Below are 22,837 nucleotides of genomic sequence, written 5' to 3' on the forward strand. Positions count from 1 at the left end.
CATGAAATTATTTCAAAACACATTTTTCTCCTTTAATGCGGATTTTTTACCATTTGACGATTTTAATTTTGTACGTCCACACACTCGGAATGTTTTTAGACTTTTCATAACTGTCATGTTAACTCCTGGAAACGAGAAGCGAGAAACGGGCGTTCTGTGTTCGCAATAAGAAATTATACTGTAGTAGAAATCAGAAACTATTTGTTTCCTTCCAACATAGTTACCTGAGGGCATCATGATATGTGAGTATCATAATGACATGTGTTATCTGTCTATATTCTGAACATTTTTGAATGATTACTGTATCGCATAAAAACAGGCATGGTCGTCATTGACCGAGAAAAACAACAGAGGATACAGTACTGTATTGTTTAGAAATTAGACCAATTGTTACAGTTTTAGCGGTCGTCAATTTATTTGTGTTGTAGTTGTCTTCATCAAATATATAATATTTGTAAGGAATACATATTGCCTAGGCCTATGATATAACTTATTGTTAACCCTTTTATGCGGGGAGAACTCATCCAGGACTAATATTATTCAATAACTATTTGGAGAATGTTCATATTGTATAGAATTCTAGTTTCGGTAACAAGTCGGTTCGGGAGTGCCGAAGACGTTTCGGGACATAACACAAAATGTTTCGGGACTTATTGACGTTAATAAAGTCGTTTCGGTACATATAAAATGTTCACTAATAAACTACATTCGGGATCATTAGTGTTACCAGATTGCTAATGCTTGAGGGGATATATATACCTACCAACATTTTCACAATTGACAGTATGTTGTTACCTGTTGAAACTAATCTCATTGAATACAGGGAGGAACTTATGAAATTTAACATTCAATTTCTTTCGTTATTGATAGCTAATATATAGGTTCCTTGTTTGCTGTTGTAATAATATGTTTTCACTACACATCCCTGGTTTTCAATTCACTTTATTCTCCATTATTGCCATTAAGAGGTGAATGAGTAAACATTAATTTTAACAATGTGTTAAGCATTATTTTGCTATATTGAAGTTTAATTTTATGAAAGTAAAAACATGAAATAAGTAGAATATATGTTTTAGACATGTGAATCAGTTCATCAAATCCAGCAATACACACAAGCATACACACATAGGGAGGTATTAGCCAGGTGGTATAGGACTAGTAGTTAGCGCCTGCAAATTCCTCAATATTGTATTGATTTATTTATATGCTAATTGTATTGACTGTATAAAATTGTATATTTATGTACTGTAAAGCGCTTTAGAGTGGCTTATGTTAGCTAGACAGGGCGCTATATCAAATGTTGTATATTCATTTATTTATTTAAATATATTTTGAGTAATGCTTTTATGTGGTGTATTTGTGTAACAACTTTTACCCAATCCATTGTTTAAATCTATTTGACAATAAAATATGTTTGAAGAGAAAACAGAAGAAAAAAAATGAAATATCCAGAAACGACTTGTTGACATGTCCCGAAACGACTTTCCTCTGTCAATCAACACCTAACCCCTTCCCACTTCACACATTCCTTTCGTTACTGGAAGTCTAGCTCCTATCTTATACAGGAACAGGGTATGTTATGTGTCAAGTTTCATTTTTTTTTTTTTTAAATAAAAAAAAATCGGTATTATCGAGGATGGTCTCTAAGACCATCCTCGATTTCCAGGGGTTACGCTCACCTACGCTCTCTGTAGCGTAACCCCTGGAAAGGATAGGGTATGAAATGTACATGTAGTAGAGTTGGCATTACCACGAACTAATCCAATTCTGTGGCATTACCTGATATGGTAGTTTGTCCCTGGGTTTGGTTTACACTTCAGGTTATGTAGTTTTGTCTGCTGGGTAATTTTTATGTACTGTTCATACGTACATGGATGGAAGGATGGTTATTTATCTCAGTCACTGCATTGATAAACAAAAAAAATCTGTATTTCATCAGTCTACAGGGACCATGTCTATAAATGACATTCCAATACATCATTTTTCCCAGTTTGACTATCGTCAAAGGCAATAAAATGAATAATCAAATGTATGTGAGTACTGAAAAATATTGATACTTAATCACTATTCGTTACATGTTTGCTATACATTATGTTATCCATGCAAGTCTACAATTACTGGCAGTATCTTTTCATCTCACTTAATTCTTGACCGACATCAAGTACAGTCATGTATGTGACAAACCAACCTGTAGCTATAGCGACTTTGACCATAGCTGTTAATAGGACATAAAACACAAACAAACCAAACTATAGCCACTTTGGGAAAATGGTTGATGAACATTTACCAAAAATGTCAACATTACTTATATTTGTAATTAATGCTAACTGGTACTTCAATCATTACAATATGAAATGTAATTGGTCCAGATCTATACTAGATATATATTTATCACATAATCGGCCTGTTATCCATGGAATTCGCTCATGTAATATTTTTACATATGTCACTAGTGTAATATACCCTGGAGCATTTTTCATTGTGACGTCATAATATGGACAATGATGTGACGTCATAAATTGTGAATGGCGCAACAAAATGGCTGTCTCCGTTTTGATTAAGCCCTCTACATTTTGGATTTAAAACCTGTCAAAATGTAAGTTTTCTGAGTTATGTGATAAAAGGTATCTCAAATTTGTTTCCATTTCATACAAGCTTTTATGAAACTCGTCTCGAAGTTTTCCTAAGACTCGTTTCATAAAATCTCATATAAAATGAAAACTTAATTAAGATCCTATATATACAAGCCAATGGAAGTTGTCCACTCAGATAATAATATACATTTTTGAGGCAGCAACATTGGATATGAGGCACGAAAGTCCAGTGGTAGGATGCCGGGCTCGTGACTGAAGGGTTGCGGGTTCACGGCACGGCAATGTGTTGTATCATTGAGCAAGATACTTTACTCTGCTTGTTCAAGTCTACTCAGCTGTAAATGAGTACGTGGTTGGGCAGTGCTAGAATTGTTGAATGCTAGCTGTTAGCGCCGAAATGGCAGCTCCGGCTGTATGCTCCCCAGGGAGTTGAGAAATATACTGGCTAGTTGCAAAGGCCGTATAACCACAGATAATAATTTGTGAACCGCTTTGAGACGACCTACGAACTAGGTTGGGATAAAGCGGTATATAAGAACCTCCAATTATTATTATTATTATTATATGAAAATATGTAGCAATTAATGCTTTTGGAATGTTTTTGCCCTGATTATGTAACTCAATCACATTTGATGGGAACTAATTATGATGGATACAACTGAATGTGTATGATTAAGTTAATTGCTTTAATTTGCTGGCAAAAGTCTATGGACTTCATGACATGTGGTTTATAACGTTGAATGGAACTTAATTATAGGTTTACAGTTAAAGATGCAACAGTGCAGACAAGGATCACCCTGGGCCACAGTGACATGATTTTCTAAATAAAAGTGCTTCATTTCACTAAATGGTGTCAAATATATCCCGCTCTTTGTGGGTAGCTTCCTTTTTTGGGTTAATGTTGCACAATTTGAAAAAAAAACAGTTGTCATTTTGACCAGTCATCCAGGCCACATGCTTCCTTGTTAAATGTGTATTGAAGTAAGAAGAGTTATGGTTTTCAATATCATTATATACAAACAAAGATTTAGAAATGTTATCCAGGATATTGTTGATCTGAATACAGTAAGGTATATAATGTATGTATGCTGATATTAGTTTTCCTGTATTCTTATCTATATATTTTCTTGATAATGTTTCGAGTATGTACATGTGTACTACATACCAGAACAGAAACTTCAACATTAGTATGTGTTTCTATGCATGGAATCATTTCGTATTTTGTATTGTGTATCCAGATGGGAGGTGACTGTGTAATATGTCATAAAAAGATCATGTTGCATTGTTTAAGCTTTATTGATCAACATATACATGTATATACATTACATAAACAATAGTCAGAAGGCGGCTTCCAGTTCTAGATCTACACGAAGAACGTGACAAACACTTTGTGTCAACACTGAGCTCATCAATGACTTTTCTGAACTCATATCATAAGTACATGTATAGGGATTTTGCATTTCCTTTTTAGTTCACTTCTGATGCATAACATGGTACTCATCGTAGCTAGCAACTTGTCACAGATTTTCATAAGTTTACACTGTTAAATTTAAAGCTTTTACATGTACAGTGGCTTTCCTCGAACTCTCCCATACAGATCTAGAATGTGCAAGTGAAAAGAAACTTAGGCGTACATGGCAAATAGAAATTGCTATTGTTTCTTTCACAGAACAGTAATGGTAGGCATTGGCCATAATATATTAAGCGTTAAAACATCTGTATTATGTAGCAAAAATTAAAACTTTGTAGATTGTTTTAGACAATGAATATATATTATTCCTCACAGTATTTTTACAGTACATGATGTAGATGGTCAAGTACATCATTTACTCAGAGAATAAATTTCACTCAACTTTTTCTAATTTTCACCTAGCCAGAACAGTTGCATTTGGCTGCCATGGGTGTTATTTGCATCTGCTCTGTAAAACATTCAGTGATTGCTTTGGAAGGCACAAGATCTACATTTTCCCTTCGTTACCGTTCTATATAACAACCCATAAATACAAGTACCTGATGCCTTTTAAGATTGTGACTGTAATTTACGTAATGTTTATTATCAAAGCAGATTTTGGCAGTAACGTTTATATAGCATATATCCGGGTTATAATTAAGGGGCATTATAGAAAACCACAGTCCTAAACCACAAAGCGACATACATTTATTCCAACAGTCAAACTTGCAATTAAAGATTAAATGTAGGTGTGGCTTAATAAGAAAATGTCCACTTAGATATATATAATGATAGGCTAAAACATACCAGTCAAACAGAAACAGGCTAGAGGAATTGGGTGTATTAACCCTTTCACCCCTATGTAACTTTAGTAGACTCTACCATGCATTGATCTGGATGAGTCCATTGTGGTCTACAGTGGTGAAAGGGTTAAGTCACGCTAAGTTTTAACGTATATAACTTATCACACATACCATATTATCTATATGCAGTTCATCTTTCATCATATACCGTCCCGTTTGTATAGGACCAGGAGCTACACCTCGGGTAAACATTTATAGGGTACTTTAACCCATTCACCCCTAAAGTCACACTTGGACCTTACCAAGTGAAAGACTGGGCTCGTCCAATTTAAATATTTAGGGGTGAATGAGTAAATTTTGTAATCAACATCTGTTTATAATTTCCAACTTGTAATCTAAAAAACCTAAACTTATTACCTCTCTGTTTGATATTTTCACTTTCTCCCTATTCTAGCATCCTGTTTTCATTCCTGTACATATGTTCCCAACTCTCACATTCAGCTTTATATAATGCACAAGGGATCACTCTTGATACTTTCATAAATCTCGTGCTCAGAATATTAGCTATTTCTACAGCGTACTGAACCTCTGCCAAAGGCCTAGTAGAAAAAAGGTAAATTGCTTTCTTGGGCGTGTTATTTTAATAAAAAACACTTTGTAATCATTATACATATGATATGCCTAGCTGTTATGATAATAATACACATATTTGTCATGAGTAAATTTGATATACATTCAACAATTGTGTCCTATTTTTTCGAACCTAACCATGGAGCTTATATATATTGATCCTTGCATTGAGTGATTCGATTGTCTTGAGACACAGAGGTCGTGTGACTGTACATATAGTGGTTGGGAAAAACTGGAATTGAATAAAGAATTTAGACAAGCCCATGTTAAATCTCAAACATGTTATGAAAACTATATATATATATATATACACAGCATATATATATATATCTATGTACCAGTTTGTGAAATAACGTGAAAAGGCTCAGAACAACAACGGAAGGATTTTTCTTCCATATATTTTTTCGGTAAAGATATATCAATTCAAAATGAAATTAATTTTCAAACCCATTTGTGTACAATTTACTATTACAATCATGCAAATGCAAACAGCTACATGTAAATGATGCCCCTTATGCATATCATTTGCAATACACTATATATGCTCAGTCACTGTGTGCATTGTGCATGTAAACGTTTTACACCTTTACAATCCTATACAAAGTAAATAGAAATAGGAGTGAACAGGTACAAATACTTTTAGGTTCAAAACAACTTGATAAGGCACACACATACGGTGTAAACTTTGGTGTAAATTTAGAAACTCGTTCCAGATATCATGGTGGCCATATGGGTAAAGCCAGAGAGAGCTTATCTGGTGTCGTCATGTTCTGACATATTAAACAAGCTGCAGGGTATAACACCACCACTTCCTGGTCTAGATTATTGTGTATAAAGTATCAAGTGTCAAGTGTGGTGTACATCAAAGGATGTCTACAGCCACAATAATAGAATTAAACCTCCCATACATTATATGTGGGCTGGGATACCAGAATTCTTGCAGTAAACCTGTCTCACTGTATACAGAGTGAGTGAAGGCAATAACCAGATCTACTGGACAGCTAGCCTACTCTCTACCTTCTTGTACCCGAACAGATTACGAAAACACACACAAATTGTCGCTGTTAAGTGCAAGAAAGCACTCTAAGATGACATCAGGACATTATAACCTTACTCTGAACTGGGTGTTATACCTGTAAATCACTTTTTACCTGAGCTCGAAAACCGTTTAACCGTTTAATACACAGTACAACAGTTGCGGTGTCACATATTGTGTGCCATACAAAATCAACACTCATGTCACATACTGTTTCATTGTGTGAAGTTAGTCATGGACTAAAGTCCATACCTATTCAGATTGCACATAGACTCAACCACATTCTCAAAGATTACAACTTGTTTAGATCACCTCACCTTAAAGCTCAAGTGACTAAAAAACATTCCAATCTCTAACTAGTCTATTGTCCCTAACAATTGATATTTTCAACAACATCTTGTTAAGAACCATAAAGCCATAGGTTATAACATCTGATTATTTGGCAGCTGGGATGGAGGGTTTGCAAATTTGTTTTTTAATACCTTCACTATAGATATTTATATTTGTCAACTCTTTCACCCCTATGTAACTTTAATAAACTCTACTGTGCATTGAACTGGATAAGTCCATTATGGTCTATAGGGCGAAAGGGTTAATGACCGGTATGTGTCCCCTTCGAATGAAGGGAGACATATTGTATTTAATTAGTACTGGTTCTTCTTCTTCTGGTTCTGGTTCTTCTAACTGCAACTTGTCCGGGCCATAACTTTTAAACCGTTAAAGATATCTTGATGAAACTTGAGGTATGCACGCATCACCCACAGAAGGTGTGCAGTGCATTGGAATTAGATCACTGTGACCTTCACCTCAAGGTCAAAGGTCAAATATTAGTGCAACATTTTCAGTAAATTATTGTCTGGCCAATACATTTTAAGCCGTTTAAGATATCTTGATCAAACTTAAAGTATACCTGCATCACCCACAGAAGGTGTGCAGTGCACTGGAATTAGGTCTCGTGCTTCACTAATTACAGAGTTATGACCCGAAGTTTGTCCGGAGCATAAGTTCCATGTTATGTCACCTACGTTGACCAAACTTACCATATTCATGTATCTTGGGAAGGGGGAATCTCTCGGACTGAAATTGGGTCTCTTGCCCCACTTTATATAGAGTTATGGCCCTTTGTTTATTTTTTGATATCTTAGTTTGTCCACGGCATAACTTCTAAACCATTAAAGATATCCTAGTCAAACTTGAAGTATACCTGCATCACCCACAGAAGGTGTACAGTGCACTTGAATTAGGTCTCTTGCCCCACTATATATTTATACCCAAGTTGTCTATTGTCTAATAAGGGGAGACATATGTTTTTGTTCACAAAAACAAGTTTCTAGTTATATAATTAGATATCAGGTCTATGGTAAAGGCGCTTTGGTTTTCACATAGTCTTTAGCTATCTAACTGTTGGTCTGTCATCACTATTGCACACTAAATGATTGTGTAGTTTTGCACATTGGAACAGCACCAACAGTAGTTCTGTTCACCCGTACAGTGTGCAGTGGCCATTTTTCCCAACATGCAACCCATCTAGTGGGTGTGACAATTTGGTTTCCCGTTTTAACATGAAATGTCTGCCTCACAACGTATCTATTTACTATTATGTTTTTAATTAAAGTGTTCACAGTTATTAGGATTACAACAATGCAAACAAACAACAGCCTGGAAATTAATTGCTTGTTCCATCGTGGGAGGTGTATCCTATATAGCTGGCCTTTAAATGTAAATAATGCTGGGCTGGCCGGTAACAGGAAAGACATTGTGTGATATAAACTGACACGCTAGTTATTGATCAATCTATAACACACACAGGGTAAACCTAGTACAGTATATATGTGGTATAAATAATCTTACTTACGTATGTATGTATGACTCTGTCGTTGTCCTACACAGGTCAGTATTCAATTTCTTTGTCTGACGGTCATAATATATTCATAATCGTAATCATTTTAAAACTGCCAAATGTTTTCACACAAAAAATCTGTATACCCATCCGACCATGCATACAATTAGACCAAATTGAATCATATACTGTACTACCTGTACCTATGGTTATTAATCAATATTATGTTCTATAGAGGTCAAGATAGGGGGGTATAATTGACATGGACCATAATTCCTCCATTAATGAAGAATAAATAAAAATTACATAAAACGTAAAACCTGCATACTGCATGCTAAATTAAAATATATAGTAAAAAATTTGATTTGAGATTTACAGACGCTGCATTTTACCAGTAAATTATAAGTCATGAAGTGAAGACTAATAAATCTCACATAAAACAGAATTAAGAATTTACAAACGATAGAAAATTGGTAGCTATGTGATATTGTAGATTTCTCATAGACCTACTGAAATTTTCATAGACAAGACCTTTATCTAGAAAATCTTACTTAAATATTTATCACTTGGTAACACGAAATTAAGTAAATATTATAATGTTATAAGTGATATTACAGAACATTTACTATATTATATTTGTCATAGAATCATACACATCATAGGAAAAACTTGTAGACAATTCCGTCTCTGGAATTAATGACCTCCATAGACCTACAGTGTTTTTGTGGTGATTGTCTATGGATGGTCTACCGTTAAGTTTGAACACTGTTAAAATAAAATAAGATCGTTTATTATCACATGATCAAGTATTTTTGTGAATATTAAGGAAAAACATGCTTTTCCAGTCATCCCCGAAGTCTCGAACTCGGCCATCTTGATTTTATTAATTTTGCCTCCACTTCGATGTCATGATATGATTTAGAAAGTCTGATGAGATTTTATTATCATTTTATGACATCACAATAGGTCATAGGTCATATTAATTTACCTGAGCTCATCATTACATGGCTGTATTCATGCTATAACATATGGTGTATACAACAATATTGTGTGTCAAAATCATCATGTAAAATGTAGTCATTGCTTGCACTGCAGCCATAAAATGGTCGGATGGTGCAGTGGATATATAGCGCACTTGCCTTTCACCAAGGTGGCCAGGGTTCGATTCGCCGATCGGACGTGAAAAGGTATATGGGGTCACCTGCCCAACCACATTGGTTTTCTCCGGGTACTCCGGTTTCCTTCAACAATAATAAGACCCACGTGCGCTAACATCCGAGCCAACAAGATTGATTAATATAAGTTGAAATAACTTGTTTCATAATTGTTGTTAAATGAATTAAGTTTATATTTAACTGCAGCCTTATAACTGGACAACTTGTAATAACATGTTTTTTCTGTAATTTCAGATCTATCACCTGTAGTCATGTGACCCCCTGGTATGAGGTGAAGCTATGGGTGCCATCCCAAATGACATCCACCAAGCCATCGAAATACTCAAGGTCGATCCTGACCGGGCACTCTGGTCCCACACAAGACGCATCAGTCTCACCAAAACCAGTACTGGCAAACTAGGCATCAAGGTCGACATTATCCAGGTACACACAGAGGTCAAGGTCACAGACGCTAATGCTGTCTTCGACATTTATCTTTACATAATTTAAACAGAAGGCCAACTCGTATTGCACCACAGCTAAATTTTATTATTTACCTGGTATCAGTGAGATTTTTGTGAAGTTTGAGTTGTTGAATAAAATAATATTTCAGTTTGAATTCAGATATATATTTTGATATCAAGAACTTCTGATGTCAAGTGAGAATGATAATGCAATCTACATGTATAACATTTGAGTATTCATGTTGACAGGGGAACAACGAAACATTTTCAATAGTGACCAAGGTCAAGCCAGAATGTTGTCTCGGTAGAGGTGACGTCCTGAATCTACTTGACCGCATCCTGTTTATCAATCACCTTGACGTGACCTTACTTGCCCCAGCACTGCTGTGGAAACTCCTGTCAGGTCTGTCCACCCCTGTCATAGAGGTCATCATCTGTTCCCTTGTCAGCATCAGTAGCAAACGGAGCCGGGACCAGGTGTCAAACAGCAGTGGTCGGTCCTGCACAGGTATGCGAAAGGGTCCTGACAATAAACGTCGGCCTGTCGAGTCAGAGCCTCTCCTTCAGGGATTGGAGGGCCAGCAGTCGCCAGAGAGCCGTCCATTCCTAGACAGCACAGGCCTGGGATCCGCTAACTGTGACGAAAATCGGGCTACGTCCTTTCCTGCCGTGGACAGCAGGACCCAAGCCATGACTGATATCAATGGTCGCACGTGTAGTTCTGTCCCAGCAACCATGAACCACCCCCTGTTGGTTAGACCTAGTACTAATACCAGTGACCTGCTGCGGTTCCCACACTTCATACATTGGGACCCAGTCACAAAGACAGTGTCACTAACACGCGGGGCTAGAGGCTCATTTGGCTTCAAGTTCAAGGTCAAAATGTCAAAGGTAAGCTACAGTATAGCTGGTAATATTCACAGGGGGGAATTCTTTTGTTATATTCACGCCTGGTCACCAAAGAAAGCAAACAAATAAAAACCCAGCAAATATTATTATTACCATGTATTAAATTCTCCATGGATATATATTTGCAAACACAAAAAAAAGAAATCTGTTTACACATTAATAAAATTAAAATCCTATCAACCAAATACAAAGCACACTCATTAGCCTAGCCATGCTGCACAAAATTTGATCCCTGCAAACTCATTCTGATCGGTACAACCGCAGTATTACAGGTAAACAACAGTTTTAGGGGATAATGACAGTGTCCAAGCTTTTGGTGTCTGTCAATAAAAACTATTGTCAGTTATAAATACCAGACTCCATGCAGGTCATATACACTTTATCACTACATGTATCAATGAAGTACATGCAAAAAAAAATTCATAAAACGCAAAAATATGCCAGCATAAGCTTCATGTTCTGCTCGAAAGAAAGGTTACCAAATTAATCATGTATATCGATCAGGTCCATTTAATGAAATTAAATATAAAAAAAAGAATCAGTGATAACATAAATAAGGAATAGGAAATGATTAGACAGCATGCTTCCTATATAAAGATGTACATCACCTGTACTTACCTGTTTTGACCTTATTTGTGTGTTTATTTTAAGAATGCTGACGACCTGTATACCCTTGTGGAGTGTATAACACCAGACGGCCCTGCTGACGGTAAACTCATGGTTGGTGACTGGATCCGCTCAGTCAATGGTCAGCCCCTCCAGAGCCCTAGGGAGGTAAGTTGCTTTTAAACTGGTGCTATTTGTCATAAGGTAGTCCTCCGGAGCTACTTGTAGGTATCATAATTATATGGTGATGCTCTTGGTCATTAGTAAGACGTTCAAGAGCACCAAAAACTCTCATCAGTTAATGTTGGCCGTTCAGAGTCTGGGAGAAGTAAGTTATGAACTGGTGCTCTTGGTCAATAGGCAAACCTCGAGTGAAACTCAGGAATGTCATTTAGCAGTCCTGCTCAGCCACAGCAATGTCGTTAGTTATTTGTCAGCCTCTTTTGTCTTATTCCACATAAGGGTGTTTGTCTCCTACCATGGAACAATGACTGCTAAATGTAAATGTATCAACTTCCTCAGCAGTGAATTGTTACAAAACTTATTGTATCTGTCCACAGGCCAGCAGTATACCAGAGCTCTTGGCTAAGGAGACCATGGTACGGATTGTTTTACAGCGTCCCGAGGGTCTGTCTCAGAACATCTTCCCCACAACCCCATCCTTGCCAGACCCAGATGTAAACTATCCGTCTGTCCCTGGCCTTCCTCTGGCTTCAGAACCACCCAAGATGCCTACATACCAAAGGTTACCAGCCCACAACCCAGGAAAGGCGCGGCCAGCCTCATGTGACCCTGTACAGCGGGGTGGCAAGAGCTATCGTGTAAACCCGCTGCCTGACAGCAGCGACCCACAGGATCCACAGGACATCAATGTCGACCTGTTTGAATTGAACAGGACAGTAAACCTGCCTAAAGTGCGTGTGTTTCTATGTGGCAGTGAAGCGAGGGCCCTTGCACGCCTGTTAATGCCCGGCATGTTATCTTCTCCGTCAGACAATAACAACAGCTTGTATCAGTGTGTCAAGTGCACCATGGGAATGGACAGAGAAGGTGCAATCAGTTTTACATCCTGGTCCTCGTTTGATTATCTCCTTAACGACGAGTCGTCGTCCAGATTACACGCTAGTAATGAGTCTTTAACAAAAAGTGACATATTCAGAGACCGTGATGATGCAAGTTCCTTTATACACAAAGGTTCTATCAATGTAGAATTCTTCATAATGCCAGACGATAAATTTACGCCCGAGGACAAATTTTTCCATCACTGTTGCCAGTATTTATTCACAAGGACTAGTATATTTGTATTGACATTCGATGGCGCAAAAGTGGTGACGTCCACCCATACAGAGATTCAGCGCCTGCAGAATGTGATTCATACAATTCGGTGTTTTGACGGATATGAATGCCCAATTTTGACATATGGATTGTTGTACAATGATGCCACTGTGGGCGTCGATGAAGTACGCACACTTTTCTATCTGCCGTTCGGCCAGCAGATACAGAAATATAACGTGCCCATGCCAGAACTGTTCTGCCCTGGAGTGGATGGTGTAGAGGCTCAAGATGTGAGTCGTCAGCTCCAGCGGGGAATTTGGAAGGTTCTTGGTGAAATGACACTGAAACAGAAGATATCACTGCCCTCTGTGGCAATGATGCTTCAGCTTGAAGCCGTAAGGCGGGGCGAACAGAAGCTGTTTATTGATGAGGTAGAGTTCTCCAGCATGTTTCAGGACGAGGTACCAGGAGGTGGTCAGGACCTTCAGCAAATTGTCTGGACCGACCTTAAAAATGTTGGCGAGATCCTGTCATCAAGTAAGAAAAAGTGCATTTGTATTTAAGCCAAGTTATCCACTTTTATCACTGAGCAAGGCCAAGGTTGTTGACAGTAAATGGAATGCCTACAGAAATTGAAATCTAGATTTTGACTTTTGAAGACCAATAGTTTGTACTTCTATATACTAATTTATAACTGTAGGGTCAGAAACTGTTGAGCTCATCACCATGTTGTCCTGTACATATATATGATTGTACAAATGGCAGATTTACTTTTAGTCTGAAAATTACTGGTTTTTGGCCATGGTTGGTACATGTACAGATCATAAGTGGTTTAATTTTTAGTATGAAATATTTGGACTACTGGGGCACTTTATAATAGAAAAAACGGGACTCGATCCTCCAAAATATTTATTGTGGGACAGCCAGACTAGTTAGGCTTAAGTGTATGTTCGTATACTGGGTCCTTAATGATCTCCAGCTATGTATTGGGAACTGTATTTTCTGGCATTACTATATAGCTTTGATAAATCAATTTTGAAAATTAAACCGATACCTTATGAGACTTTTATGAGAAATAATAAAGATGAAATAAACAAAACATAAGCAACAACAGTGTTCTGGGTGTAAACATTGGGCTAGACTGGACATCCCAAGTATGTGTACCCGGTACTTATGATGTCATTATTCATATTTTTTACAAATCTCTAGAAAAGCCCATAGGTGAAAGTATCAAATATTCTTTCCAAGTGTTTTGACCTTTACTTTTGAAAAAGTTTGTCTGGGGGCATATATCTTCTATACAATTTCACCTGGAGTAACCAGATTAGGTGATCTTAATTGGGATGACGAGTGCAAGAAGTAGGTCACTATGACCTCACTATGACCTCACTATGACCTATGCTTTGAACAGTATAGTTACATCCTGACGTAAGTGTACTGTTTGTTAAATATAGAAATCATTACCTGTGGGGGACTATGGATTGCCTTGCATTGCTTTGATATAAATATACATGTGTGTATTTGACATTCTTTATTTCTATGGTTTCAGAAGCAGCTCCACTGACTTTGTCCCATGTACTACACCTTGACAAGTTTCTGTTCATCGATCCAAAAGTTCTTCTGGATTGTGTGCAGAATGTCAACGTGTTCCTTCAGCAGCTGATGGGAGTGCAGTCCCTAGAAGGGGCCCGGCAAAAAGGAGTCCGGGGCCTCAGCACGGGGGTCATCACCGAGGAAGACCTCACCGATATCATTTCCCAACAGTGTCATAACAACTCTGTGGAAAAGATCATCCATCTGCTGGAAATATTTGGGCTTATTTTCCGTCAGAAATCTTCCGGGACAGATTCGGGAGGTATGAATTACTTAGTCCCGTATGTGATCACAGACCAGAGCACCCTGGCGCCCCCTACAGCAGAACCAACGGAACTGTGCCTGTATGTGGACTTCCGCATGCACACATCAAGCCTGGTGTTTTACCAGTTAGCCTTTGCGATCAACAACAGCAGCGATTGTCACAATCTTGCCATGATTGGCCCCGCCTCGTGTTGTCTCTCACACCTCGGCTACGACCTCACCCTTCATCATCATAAGCTCCGGGATCGGATACAGATCAACCTTGCCAGGTAGGTACTTCAGCTGATGGTCCCTTGTATAGTAACTTACTGTTACATTGTATATCAGTCAATGTAACGGGTCTATTTCCCATAGAACCTGCTGTAACGGTCACATCGCTGGGTTGGAGTATTATATCCAGATCCATTTACAGTAGACAATATTCCAACAATGCTCTGCAACATTGTGGAGGGGCATGCAATGTTTTTGATCTTGGTTTGACCTAAAATTTAACTTCATTACTCTAATAAGTTCAAATGTCACCCCCAATATATCAAATGTATAAAAGTATTTTTTTTGCTTCACTAATTTTGTTCCGATTCTTTGGTTAAGACTTTCCATGAAGGAAGGAGCTGGGGGCATAAATGCATTTGTTGAAAATACTATACATTAAGTATTTCCTTTAATTTGACATTTCACTAATCGGGTTTGAACAACAGTGTCTTGATAGAGACATTACAGCTTTCAGCTAAGCCAGAGCACAGGTATATACGTACTAGCCTCGTATTGACAGACCTGTGGCCTGAGGCAAAAAGAGCATTTCCCATAATTAGACCGAATTCCTGAATGTATCTAACGTGTTCAAATCTCCTTCATACAAAATAACTGGCATATATCTTATGTTACAGGTCAGAAGCTGCCTGCAACCCTTATGTGTTGTACCAGTGGTTACACAAAGTGTGTAAGGCTACGTTGGGCTTGGACGTCAAGTACGTGTTAGGACCGTCATGTCCGCTGCAGGAGAAGTGCGTGTTTAACAACCAACACCGCTTGGACATGCACGTGCTTGACCTCAGCAAACGACAGATATGCTGCAGCAGCGAGAAGCTTGACAATCATCGCAAGGTCAAAATATGGCTCCCGAATATGGTCAGTATCTGTCGACAAGTCAAAGTGCACTAATTCATGCAGTTAGTATTTGTCGAAAATCCTGAATTTTAAAAGTATTTTTCAGGCTTTCTAAAATGGTGTTAAAACGATGACATGTTTAACTTTGTCTGAAAACATCTGTGAGATGTTTAAATTCGCTTTTAACTCGCCTCAAAATTGAAATACAAAATATGATGTTTGAAAAGAGATTTTCCAATAATATGACTTGAAATGTGTTTCAGATGGGAAAGTATATGAACGAGTTGCCTCATACCATTCTGAGGAGGATCAGCCAGAAACTACATCTAGATACTACCTTTGGTAACGACTGGAAGCTCCTTGGAGGTATGTTTGTAAATGTTTAAAATAAGTGTGTACATATGGTTCAATTACTTTGCAAACACAACATAAACAATTTTTATGCCCCCAAAAGATGGTGTTTGCCATTTCGGGCAGTTTGTATGTCCGGACATCAGCTCCATTACTCTGTTACTAAGACAGTCATCAACCTTCCTGTTATGTGGATACTTCCGAACTGTAGGTCACTGTGACCTATATTCTTCCACATTTCTGACTTTGGTTAAAGTTGGATGTTTAATACATTTCCATCAATGCTAGAGCATATGTATCTTTTACAAATATTTTCTAGTGTAGGAAATAATTTCTTGTTGTGTCTATGGAATACAGAATGTTTTTGCATGTATTAAATCATTTTATGCCCCTGCATCATAGAGGAGTGGGCATTTAGTGTTGGCCTTATCTGTTGGTCTGCATATGACTTCTTGGTTAGATTTTGCTGCATATGCAGCTACATCTTGAGAAGTACTACACCAAATATAACCAAAGTAGGTCATTGTGACCTATATTTGCCACTTCACTGACTTTGCTTAGACTTTGTACTTTGTATTTAGGTCTACTTCCATGAAATCCATAGTTTGAGGACATATGTTCGTTTTACAAACGTTTTCTAGTCGTTGTTAAAATGAAATTCTGATAATTAAAACATACTTGACCCTTGTATGTTACAGGATTACTGGGCTTGACCGGAGAGACGATCGCGCTGTATGACACACACAAGGAGCCCGCCTACCAGCTTCTGATGGACCAAGGCCGAAGTCACCGCCTAACTTTGGCCCTACTTCTGGAGCTCCTTCAGCACACTGACATGGAACGCCGTGACATCACCAGCTTGATAGAGGACTGGCTAGATAGTAACCCTCAAACACTCTGAGACTTTATTTCTGTTACCCCAGTGAAGGAATTCTGATAATGTGCTACTGTAATTTTGAAAACCTACAGGAGTTCTGATTTACTTGGACTGGAATTTTTATAACCTGACTGAAATTTGATACACCTCAACTAGAATTCTCAGAGCATAACACAAATTCTGTTACAGGTATCTCAATTTTGATCAACTGAATCAGGAATAGAGAACTGGTACCTAACATATAACGGAATTCTAACATCCTAGGACTGTACTTTTAGACCAATGTAGATGCTGAAATCTTGGTCCACAAGTGTTGGAATTATGAAAGCCATAAATTTTAGCCATCATAGCTATTATAAATACACCTTAAACTATTTCATGCTCACTTTATCAAAGAATATGAGACTTTAGTTGACACCTTGACATCAATCTTGGTGTTTGCATATCAGTGTTTGTTAAGATTTTGGTGCAAGTGTTCATTGAAATTCACTAAAATAATGTGCAGTATTTGAACTACCTGGGCCGGGTTCTGATATTTGGCATAGAGGTTCCTTAGGGGGCCAACATTAATGCAGTTTATTGACAATAGAGACAGAAATTGTTTTATTTTTTACCTGCTTTGGACTTTATCTACCTAAATCGACATGTTACAACTTTGGTGCAAGTGTTGATATGCATTCATTATTTCCAAGAGGTCAAGGAAAGTGATATTTGGCATGGAGGTTTCTGGGGGGGGGGGTCAACTTTCTTGCATATTCTTGAGTAGGTGAGTTGGGTTTTAGTGTTCACTGTATACAGGATACAAGATTATTTTGAAAAATTAGAATACATACATATATATATATCATTTGCACTGTGTAACACAATCCAAAGTCATATTGACTTTAACAAATCACATGATGAGAATTTTAATTTATCTTGACTACAATTCCCAAAGCAGTTTAATCCTGTGCTCGTTCATCCCTGGAATGTGTCAAAGCAAAATTGAAGACACACAGCTAGATATTTGATTGGTCTCAGGTATAAATAGTCTTACCAATCACTAGTCCTTTGAACATTACAGAGAAGCAACACCTGGCATCAAAGTCACTCAATTTTACTGTTACAGGACCCCAAGATTCTTTTGATGTACATCAAAGGATCAAACTAGTCTTCTTGTCTCAACCACAAGGTGGCGCACACTGAGTTTTCATTTTTGCTATGACATGTTCCAGGGGTGCAGAGAGGGAAAGTGAGCAAAAAAAGGAGGATTATTGAGGATACCAAGAGTTTTAATCCTGTGATTAGATTATTGATAAAGCCTATCTTATTAAAACAGGTCAAAGGTCAATATAATAGGTCAGTCTATAGATTTATGTGATACAGCTCATACATGTAAGGACACTTCTCATACATGACTGAAAAGAGGCAAATATCAAAAGGACAACCAATACATGTACTTTAATGATTAAAAGGCAAATGTTATCAGGAAAAACTGATACATGGCTGAAAAGAGGCAAATATCAAAAGGACAACCAATACATGTACTTTAATGATTAACAGGCAAATTTTATCAGGAAAAACTGATACATGATTGAAAAGAGGCAAATATCAAAAGGACAACCAATACATGTACTTTAATGATTAAAAGGCAAACGTTATCAGGAAAAACTGATAAATGACTGAAAAGAGACAAATATTATACATATGTATATATTTTTTTCAACAAAATAGTGTGAGATTTTTGTAAGTATTAAGTGCTGACATTACATATATATTTTTTGTGGTGCATTCTAATATGAAAAGCATTACGTTTGTATTTGTTAATATTTGTTATTAGTATTGTATAATGGTATACATACACATTCCCTTCGCGTAGTATTTACACAGAAACATTTAGTGACACTGTGATATATACCCTCCGTGTTTTACTTACTCTTTTGTTCTGTGTTTTAGAAATGAAATAGAGATTTAAATAGTTTCCCAGTGTATATATCCATACTATATATATATATAGTCCAGTGTATATATCCATACTATATATATATATAGTCCAGTGTATATATCCATACTATATATATATATTTTCCAGTGTATATATCCATACTATATATATATATTTCATGAGTGCGACAGAATATTTGTACAATGTTTTAGGCATATTCTGTTGTAACAAGCTGAATTACGAACATATTCATTTCAGGAGACAATAAAGTCATCATTTCATTTCTCTACAATATACAAGAGTGTTGCTACTGACATCACAGCATTGGGATCCACTTTTGATGACATCACAACATCAGGGGTCACATTCTGCTGACATCACAGCATCAGGGGCACATTTTGATGACGTCACAACATCAGGGGCCACATTCTGCTGACATCACAGCATCAAGGGCACATTTTGATGACATCATAGCATCAGGGGCACATTTTGATGATATCACACCATCGGGGGGCACATTCTGCTGACATCACACCATCAGGGTCACATTTTGATGACATCACAACATCAGGGGCCACATTCTGCTGACATCACAGCATCAGGGGCACATTTTGATGATATCACAACATCAGGAGCCACATTCTGGTGATATCACAACATCATGGGCACATTTTGATGACATCACACCATCGGGGGCCACATTCTGCTGACATCACAGCATCAGGGGCACATTTTGATGATATCACAACATCAGGGGCCACATTCTGGTGATATCACAACATCATGGGCACATTTTGATGACATCACAGTATGAGGTGGCAAATTTATCATGGCAGCATGATTCCATGTGAATTAGGGTGAACTTGACACTGGGTGAATTATTGGTAAAGAAGGAACATTTGTCCCACATAAGGTTCCAGATATACAGTAAGCATACAGGAGTTAATATCCTGTTGCAGTGTCCTCTCATTCTACCATTTCCCCAGTAGAATATCATTGAGGAATGGAACGATAGATTTGATTTGCATTATATTGTTCTAGAGGTATCCTGATGTCATATAATGGGAAACTACCTGATTATCCCCCTTTAGTGACATTGTTACAGTCATGCTGCCAGTGGTTACATTGTCTGGTGATGTGTGGAGAGTACGACTCTTGTTATATTGTTTTGTGAAAAGATGTATGTTTGATATGAATTGTGGCCTGAAACTTAATAAATATATCAAAATTCATATTTGTTTTTGTTTTTAGTTTTCCTGACCAAAAACCGCAAAATGAGCTCAAGTCTGTCATCCCTCTGACACCCCCTCCATCAACAGGCATCATTTTTTTTGTTTAAACAACTTCTTTTTTATAAACTTAAAGCATATCATCATGATATTTGGCCAGTAACATGCATGGATATCAGGTGTGTTCAAATAAATGACCTTGATCCCCTTTTAAAGTCACAGGGGTCAGATCTGTCAAAACCTAGCAATATGCTCTGAATAACAAATAGGCATATACTTTTTATGCTGATGATATTTGACCAGTAGTATGCTGGGATTAAGGGCCATCAAATTTGTTCATATAAATGACATTGGCCCATTTTAAATGTCAAGAGGATCATAGTAATAGAATGTGTAAAACCTTAAAATTACATCTACAAAAGTACCAAGAGATATATAGGTTGGTATTTGGTCTGTAGCATGGTGGTAGAAATTAAGAGATCAGTTAAGATATTTGAACAACTAATTATCAATTACCTTGCGACCTTGGGTCATGATATTTGGCCAGCAGCATACTTGGATGAAGGGCTATATAAGCTATATTCAAATAAATGACCTTAACCCCTTTAAAAGGTCATTTGGGCTCATAACAAAATAACCAAGAGGTAAAGGATGATGATATTTGGTCAGGAGCATGCTAAAATGAATCAACTTGACCGCCGTTAAAGCGCAAGGGATGAAATGTAACGGACTGCTTTTGAACGAGGAAGAGGTCTAGGGTCGTGTTCGACCTGTAATATAATGTGTTCGCTTCACTCTCGTGAAACACGATAAGCTTGGAGAAAGAAACAAAGTCATCAAGGGCAATTAATGTTTAGGTCAATTATATTATATATATCCATACATTAATTGGTTGTCTGAGATGCTCGTAAACGTATTTTCAAACAATTGAATAAGGAAAAAACCGGCTATGGTTGGGACGCCAATGTGGAAACCAAACTCTTCAAAAGTCCGACGCGGAAATTGCGACAAGAAAAATCTCACAATACTAATGGAGGAAAGAATTTTGTTCCGACGCAGAAATTCAATCAACAGAACAATATAATAGCACCTGTCCGGACCATAAGATTATTACTGTACATTTTGTGCCGACAATGGTTTTGAAATCTCTAAACATCTGTAATCTATATATTTTCACGTTAATATTTACTCGAGACGAAAGACCGGTGCATTTTTCATACCGCCATATATTTTTCCACTTTTACACTATTCAGATTGCTTACCATTGGTCTAGAAGAAGTTATGAACAGGTTTGGAACACAAAAGTTACATTTGAATTAAAAATAGAAAACCTGCTTGACTGACATTGTGAAGAAGAAGAAAATATTCCGTTTATTCAGAGGCCAGATCAGACATCTAGGATTTCAGATCAGCATTGTGTCTTGTTTTCCATATCGAGCCCCACTCCTCTGCATCCCTTCATTTAAAAACACAACATATTGAATGTAATTAACCAACGATGCTCCAAATTGTCCCTCTCACGATGTAACCTACAGTGAAATCACTGGGTTTTTATATTTTGTTGATTTCGTGAGTAATCTTCATCCACGAATTCATAGGTCCACGAAGTTGTTACAAGTTTGACATAAAATATTCAATTTCACAGTAATTTCCCTTATTTCACTTTCAACATGGATGCTCCATACGTGAATTACTTCTCCTCACTGTAAAGATGAAAAGAGAACAGAATATTGCCTCATTATAATAACTACAAAATAACTCTAGTTTCCACTATCTCATCTTCTGGACATTTATTTCATAACATACAACATGCGTTTTGTAGTTCTCATTGTTGGAACAATATGATATGGAAACAAATTTGCTGGTGGAACTTGACGAAGACGTAAAGGAATAATTCCTTGAAAAATATAGATGTGACGTATGCTTCTAAAAGACAGTAACTTTGTCAGCGACTGTGGATCAAGTGTATCTTACATTTGGATGAGTACCGATCTCCGTTCACAGCGCGATGTCACACGGAAGATTTGTCATCAAATGTTCCAGACACCCGAAGGCTTTGGTACGAAGCAGACATAGCCAGAAGACTTGTTGTATTTTAATATTTATTCAAATGAAAACAGAATGTTATTTAATTAATTAAATATTATAAAATGTTATTGTCTGTGTTTGTTTTTGTGTAATTGACAAACAAGTCCTCGTTTCTCGCCTGCATCGGGCCTATTTTAAATTGAAATATCGTAGACCGCTACCAAACAGTTTAACACATTCAAGCAAAATTATTTTGTTGCCGATGAAAGAGAACAAACGTTTTCTTTTAAAGTCGATATATAAACAGAAGAAATCACATAACCTTACCGTAATTATCGGTATACTCCGATAACAGATCCTTACCGTAATTATTGGTATACTTTAATCACAGATCTTCACCGCACTTTTCGGTATAATCCGACAACAGAGCATTACCGTAATTATCGATAAAATCCGATAACATATCCTTACCGTAATTATCGGTATTATCCGATAACAGATCCTTACCGTTAATTAACGGTATAATCCGATAACATATTCTTACCGTAATTATCGGTATTATCCGATAACAGATCCTTACCGTAAGTATTCGTCAAATACGATAACATATTCTTACCGTAATTATCGGTAAAATCTGATAACAGATCCCGGCCGTAGTTATCGATATAATCTGATAACAGATCCTTGTCGTAGTTATCGGTAA

General features: G+C 37.2%; 1 protein-coding gene across 1 annotated transcript; it reads left to right on the forward strand.

The window, feature by feature from the left end:
- The first annotated feature begins 97 nt into the window (after nucleotides 1–97).
- LOC110457259 lies at nucleotides 98–18,996 on the forward strand. The gene is made up of 9 exons (XM_021508454.1): nucleotides 98–242; nucleotides 9,763–9,951; nucleotides 10,221–10,862; nucleotides 11,532–11,654; nucleotides 12,047–13,298; nucleotides 14,311–14,887; nucleotides 15,506–15,746; nucleotides 15,989–16,091; nucleotides 16,775–18,996. The coding sequence occupies exons 2-9, from the start codon at nucleotides 9,808–9,810 to the stop codon at nucleotides 16,975–16,977; spliced, it is 3,285 nt and encodes a 1,094-aa protein (XP_021364129.1). The 5' UTR covers nucleotides 98–242; nucleotides 9,763–9,807; the 3' UTR covers nucleotides 16,978–18,996.
- Nucleotides 18,997–22,837: the final 3,841 nt, after the last annotated feature.

Source organism: Mizuhopecten yessoensis, unplaced genomic scaffold (assembly GCF_002113885.1).
Source record: "Mizuhopecten yessoensis strain PY_sf001 unplaced genomic scaffold, ASM211388v2 scaffold9073, whole genome shotgun sequence".
Classification (NCBI taxonomy): Eukaryota; Metazoa; Mollusca; class Bivalvia; order Pectinida; family Pectinidae; genus Mizuhopecten; species Mizuhopecten yessoensis.